The sequence below is a fragment of the Muntiacus reevesi genome, chromosome 3 (assembly GCF_963930625.1).
Source record: "Muntiacus reevesi chromosome 3, mMunRee1.1, whole genome shotgun sequence".
NCBI lineage: Eukaryota > Metazoa > Chordata > Mammalia > Artiodactyla > Cervidae > Muntiacus > Muntiacus reevesi.
The window spans coordinates 7755121-7761179 of NC_089251.1; the positions used below are offsets into that span (position 1 = coordinate 7755121).

General features: G+C 56.3%; 1 protein-coding gene across 1 annotated transcript; it reads right to left on the bottom strand.

Moving 5' to 3' along the window:
* Nucleotides 1-893: 893 nt before the first annotated feature.
* BBLN (bublin coiled coil protein) lies at nt 894-4396 on the bottom strand. Its single transcript, XM_065927115.1, has 2 exons — nt 4185-4396; nt 894-1372 (listed from the first exon to the last, which is right to left on the bottom strand). Exons 1-2 carry the CDS (start codon nt 4261-4263, stop codon nt 1200-1202), a joined length of 252 nt encoding a protein of 83 aa, XP_065783187.1. The 5' UTR covers nt 4264-4396; the 3' UTR covers nt 894-1199.
* Between the last annotated feature and the right edge of the window lie 1663 nt (nt 4397-6059).

Here is a 6059-nt window from a genome sequence, read left to right on the forward strand (position 1 = left end):
ACAGGGTCCCTCACCAGGGACTCTGGGATTATGAGGTGTTTCACCTCCTGAGCCTCAGTTTTCCTCTTAAGCATGTACCCAGGCTAGGAAAGTACTACCTTCAAGTAAGATCTCATTTAATCTTCACAGTATCCCCAGGAGGTAAGTCTTGTTGTTATACCCAATTTACAGACGAAGAAACTGAGGCCTAGCAAAGTCCAGTGCCTGCGGAAGGTCACACATCTGGTGACAGGCCAGGATTTGACCCCAAGCCTGAGCTCTGGACGCCCATCCTGGCCTCTCTCTAGCTGGACCTTACCAAAGTTGGTGCAGGAGTGGGGGGTCCTCACTGCTCAGGCCCTCTGGCTCCAAGTTCATGTTCATTAGCAGAGGCCCCACCCTTCTTGTCAGGAGACCTTATGATGAATCATCAGTGAGTGGAGCCCTGGCTGAGCAAGCTGTTTAGTTCTACATCCCCATCTGGAAGGACCCTTAGACACAGACAGCCAGACCAGCCCTGTGATTGGCCAGATGGGGAGACTGAGGACCAAGACTGAGGATCAAGAGCTGGAGGGCAGAACCCAAGGCTACACAGCATATCTTGGTCTTGGTTGTCCTGCTCTAAGGCCCTAGAGCCCAGAGAAGCTAAGCACATCACCCAGGGTCACACAGCATGGCTGATGCTGTCTCAGCTGGTCTGGGGGAGCAACCTCTGGCCAGGAGCATATCCAGTGGGGAGGAAGCCCTGACCTCACCTATACCTCTGTGCCCAGAAATACAAGAAGGCCAAGGACCCCAGCCCCACCACCAGGCTTGTGAACCACCAGCGTGTGATCAATGCCTCCACTGCCCTGTTCACCTCTGGCGGCCACTGGGGTCCTCATCCCAGGATACAGAAGAGAGAGAAGGCACAGTGGTGTTGGAGACCCGTTTAATGTGGGCACTCAAGGCCTGGGCAGAGTGGGGAGCGTCCAGGAGTTGGGCAGGCAGGCATGCTGGGTGAGCTGCTGGCCCACACCTGGCTCCAGGAGGGGATGCTGGGAGGTGGGGGCTGGCCCAGACACACCAAGGGAAGTACCAGAAAGGTGGCCTAGGCAGGCAGAACCCCCAGGAGATCTGTCGGCCAGCCCTTGAGAAGGTATCTAAGCCAGGTGGTGAGTGTTCAGGCCAGAGCCTGGACCAGCAAGGCAGGGTTGGGGCCTGGCTGGGGCCCCCAGAGCCTAGGTGTTGGCATCACTAGGGGTCTCCCCAAGCTGCTGCTGGAACTCAAGGCGAGTCTGCCGGTTGGATTCAAGCAGTTCCTGGAGGCGGGCATGGAGGTGGTCATTCTTCTCCTCCAGGTGGTCCAGACAGGAGTTGATCTGGTCCAACATGGAGTTGATGGCAGCGTATTCTGGAAGGAAGGGGAAAGACAATCAAGGTCCCATATCTCTTCAGGGCTCACAGGCGCCCTCCCCACCACCACGTCTGCCAGCCTGTTTCAAAAAGGGCTTCGGGCAAGTCCCTACTCCTTCTTGAGCTTCACTGTCATCATCTGGAAAATGGGTGTATATCGAAAGAAGAAAGGCACTGAAGAAATAGCTTAGTGTGTCATCTTTTTCTAGGGTTGGGGTGGTCATAGGGAGGTCAGGCAGACAGTGTCCAGCCTGGGAAGTCCTGCCAGGTCCCGAGTCTCTCTACTTCCTGCATCAACTGCCTAGAGGCCAGAGCCCATGCGCCTGAGTCAGGCAATCCAGGCCTCTGTCTCCAGGCAGACCCTACTCTCTAGCCCTGCCTGGCTCCCCTGCCCTCAGAATAAGGTTCCTGGCAGACTCCCAGGTCCTGCTCCCTCCTCTTACCCCTCTTCCCTGCCTCCTCCCTTCTTCTCTCACACCTGCCTTTGCCCACCTCAGGCCCCTTGAACCTGCTGTGGTCTCTGCCTGGAGTGTGCCGTATCCTCTGTCTTGCTTCCCTCCTCTTCTCCTGGAGGAGCCCCACCCATCCTTCAAGTGTAGCGCGGATGGCGCCCCAGCCTGGGTCAGGCCTCTGTTCCTGACCCCCTTGCTCTCACAGCTCCATGGCCTTCATCTCCGGCTCGACTGCTGTGATTGTGTGCCGGTCTGTCTCTCCCACCAGACTCTAGTGAGTGCCTGCGAGAGGGGTCCGGTGTCCACTGCTGTTTCCCCAGTACCCTCACTGTCACACAGTAAGCATTTGTTGAATGAATGGAGCCTGACTTTCCAGCCTTCTGCCTTTTCTCAACTGACCCTGCCACCCTGAATGCTTCAACCACAACAGTCATTCAAGGACCAGTTCCAAATGCCTCTTCTTCCAAGAAGCCTTCCCTGGTCTCCATCAGAAACCATCACTGTCTCCTCCACTGACACTTCTGACCTGCCTCTCTCAGCAACACAGTGTCTCTTAGGACCCAAGGTCTGGGCCTGTGCCCACTGCGGGACCCAGTTCTGAGCCAGCCCATGACTCAGATACACTCAGCTGCCAGCTTGGGACAGAGGGGAAGTGGCTGGCGGTGTGTGGGAATGGCCAGCGTCAAAAAAGTGTGTCTTGGTAAGGGTGCAAAGGTTTCTGCCTTCTGGGGGAAGGGTACCCATTGCTCAGAGTTGTCCTAACTCACAGAGGACAGAGTCCTGGAAAGCGTCTGTTGGATCTTAGAGTCCAACTCCCTTGTGGTATAAATGGGGAAACTGAGGTCCAAGAAGGAAGAGACCTGCCTAGGGTCCTGCAGCTGGTTGGTGGTGCTAGGGGAGCAGGGGCACTTGGGTTTCAGTCCCAGTTCCGCTCCATCCCAGCAAGTTCCTGCACTTTTCTGGGAAAAGGGGACAAAAAGTAGGTTATTGGGAGACATCAAATACATATATCAAGAATTCAGGGTCTGGCCACAGCTAGCACTTAGTAGATGGTCACTATTAGCAACATTTCATATTCTGGTCAAGAGACCCAAGTGAGGAGGAGGCTGGGGGAGGCGGGTGTCTCCACTCCTGGGGCTGGGCTTTGTCTGAGTCAAGTGTCAAGGGTACCTCTCAGCACCAAGTCTTTGCCTTCCGTTGAGGACACCCTCTTCCTTTATGTCCTAAGTCCTGTCAATCTGCCAACTTCCGCTCAACATGACTCCTGGGAGGTCCTTCCAGATGCCCCCATCACAGCTCCCAGCACCTCACCTGGCTGCCCTTCACCAGCAGTGCCCAGGGGGAACTGGGCAGCCCACCGCTTACCCCATTCACTCTACCTCTTTGTTAACAAAAATGCAGATCTTGAGTGAGGAAGTGTTCTAAAACTATTGTGGTCTTGATGGATGGGTGCACAACTCTGTGAATATCCTAAAACCCACTGAATTGTACAATTTAAATAAGTTAACTGTATAGTTTGTGAATTATCGCTCAATAAAGCTGTTACCCAAAACAGCCAAAAGCAGAGTCTATACTTAGCCCGCATTTACTAAGTCCTGACCTCTAAGTTAATACACTAATCTTTATTACACTAAAGGGACTAACCATTTACAGAACACTTGCATGCTTGGAGCCTACTATTCATTCGTTTTCTCATTTAATCCTTATACATCTCAGTGTGGGTGGACACTAAACCATTATTCATATTTTACAGATGGGGAAACTGAGTCTCCAGAAGGTGATAAGGGAGCTGATCTTTCTCTCTCCTTATCCAGCCTCCTACCTCCCCCACCCGTTCCCCCTCGCAGTGCTGTGCAGGCAACAGGATGCTGGGTAAGCAAGTCACATTCGCCCGGACTCCAGACCACTACCAGCAAAGGTGGCTGGGGATGCTGACTCAGCAGGGTGGCACGCCCACCAAGATAGCCCCTTGTGCTAACCCAGGAGGGTCCACACCCAGCATCGCCCCCTTAGGAGTCCCCATCTCCACAGGGGCTGAAAGAGGTGGCTGAAGCAGGTCCTAATACACCGCCCCCCCAAAAGCGAGTGATCCCTGAAGCGGCCTCAGTTTCCTCATCTGTAAAACAGGCTCGACTGACCACAGTTCTCCAGGGCTGCGGTTTCCAGGGGCCAGCTCGCAGGTGCTCGCCCCGAATTTCAGGAAAGCGCCTGCAGCTCCGGACCCTCCCTGGGGCGGGGGATGGGAGGGCTCTGCAGTTTCTTTCCGGCCCCTATTCCTCCTCCCAGGAGGGCACCCCCGAGAAAGCAAACGTCGCTTCAGCAGCTCCCCCCACCCCACCCCACCCCACCCCGAGTCACCTGCTTCCCCGAAGCCCTCTTCCTCGCCTTCCGCGCCCGCCTCCACCGGCGTGCCCAGGTCCCCGTTGGGGCCCGACATTGCGGGCTCGGGCGCCGCAAGGGCCGCGGGATGATGGAACGCGCCGACGATCTCGCCGACTGCCGGCGCGGGGCGGAAGGTGGAGGCGGTGAATGGAACTCCGAGCCGGAAGGGTGGAACACCGCGGTGGAAAGCGCCCGGGCGGCCGGGACCCGCCCCTAAGGCGGAGCCCGGAGGCTGGAGCTCCGCCTCCCCTGTGCCCTGCCTCCAAAACCCCGCCCCCGACCGACGGCAAGGCTCCGCCCCACAGAGCCCCGCCCACACCATGCCTCACAGTCGAGCTCCTCCCACTTTGGCCGGTTTCCCCAGGCCCGCCCCTCTCCTGGCGGCCAAGTTGGACCATCCAGGGTGACACCCAGGAGAAACTTAGGTAGTGGAGGCTCGGCCTTCACCTCGGACGAGCGACCTGGCACGAGGGCAGGGCATCTGGAACCCTACTCTTCCCTAGGTAGCCGGCGCCTCCGCGTGGGCGAAATCTGAGACGCGTTTCTAAGGCCCCAATGTGTAGAGCCTACAATTTTTGCAGTAGTCATGTATGGAAGTGAGAGTTGGACCATAAAGAAGGCTGAGCGCCGAAGAAGATGCTTTCGAACTGTGGTGTTGGAGAAGACTTGAGAGTCCCTTGGACAGCAAGGAGATCAAACCAGTCACTCCTAAAGGAAATCAACCTTGAATATTCATTGGAAGGACTATTGCTGAAGCCGAAACTCCAATACTTGGGCCACCTGATGCGAAGAGCCGGCTCGTTGGAAAAGATCCTGTTGCTGGGAAAGATTGAAAGCAGGAGGAGAGGGGGAAGACAGAAGACGAGATGGTTGAATGGTATCACCGATTTGATTAGTATGAGTTTGAGCAAGCTTCGGGAAATGGTGAAGGACAGGGAAGCCTGGCATGCTGCAGTCTATGGGGTTGCAAAGAGTTGGACACGACTGAGCGCCTGAACAAAAACAACAATGTATAGGGACAGTATCCATTCACAGCCTCCTTGAGAGTCATAGTTGGTAGAATGCAGCTTGTGGCTGTCAGTCAAGAAAGGCGTCGAGATAAGGTCTGCCCAGCTGCCATGATACCTTACCCTTTTTATCAGCTTGGAAAGGGAGCCCTGCCACAAGTCATCCAGCCAGAAATTCTCTCTCCTGAGGTGGCCCCACAGGTGTGATCCTGGCCAGGGACACAGCTGAGTCAGGCTCATGTCCAGGGGAGAGGGGCTTACTTACTGGGACTCCTGTCACTGTAACTGCTCCAAGGCCTGGTTCTGGTCTCACACAGGTAGTTCCTGCCAGAAGGCCATCCTTCAGGTGGGGGTCAGGCCCAGGTGTGTTCCCTGATGATGACAACGAGGAGGGATCCTCTCTGTCCCAGAAGCTGCCTTGCTGTTTCTCCTGAGGAGCGTGGAGGATGCAGTTGCGTCCCCCAGTCAGCACCACCGCTGCATTGCATGACGGCAGCCCCACCTGCTCCCTGAACCAGGTGGAGTGGAGGCGAGGCCCATGCTGAACCAGGTGGGAAGAATTGTAGTGAACAATCCCTCACCCGGGTCAACTCACCCTCCTTCACTATAAGGGGTGGGTACCTCTCCTCCCATTCCCCTACCTGCCTGGCCTCCACTTGCTCCCCACCACCTGAGGCACACTCCCCAGCCCTCTCTGAAGGTACTGTGCCCATGGATGGAGCAGGTGGCAGGTAGCACCCGGGCCACTCCTGGAGAGGGAAGAGTCTTGGCTTCAGAAGGGTGCTGGGAGTGTGCCTGGGGAACTGGGCACTCAGATGGGTGGACGTGTGCCATCAGGTGTCCC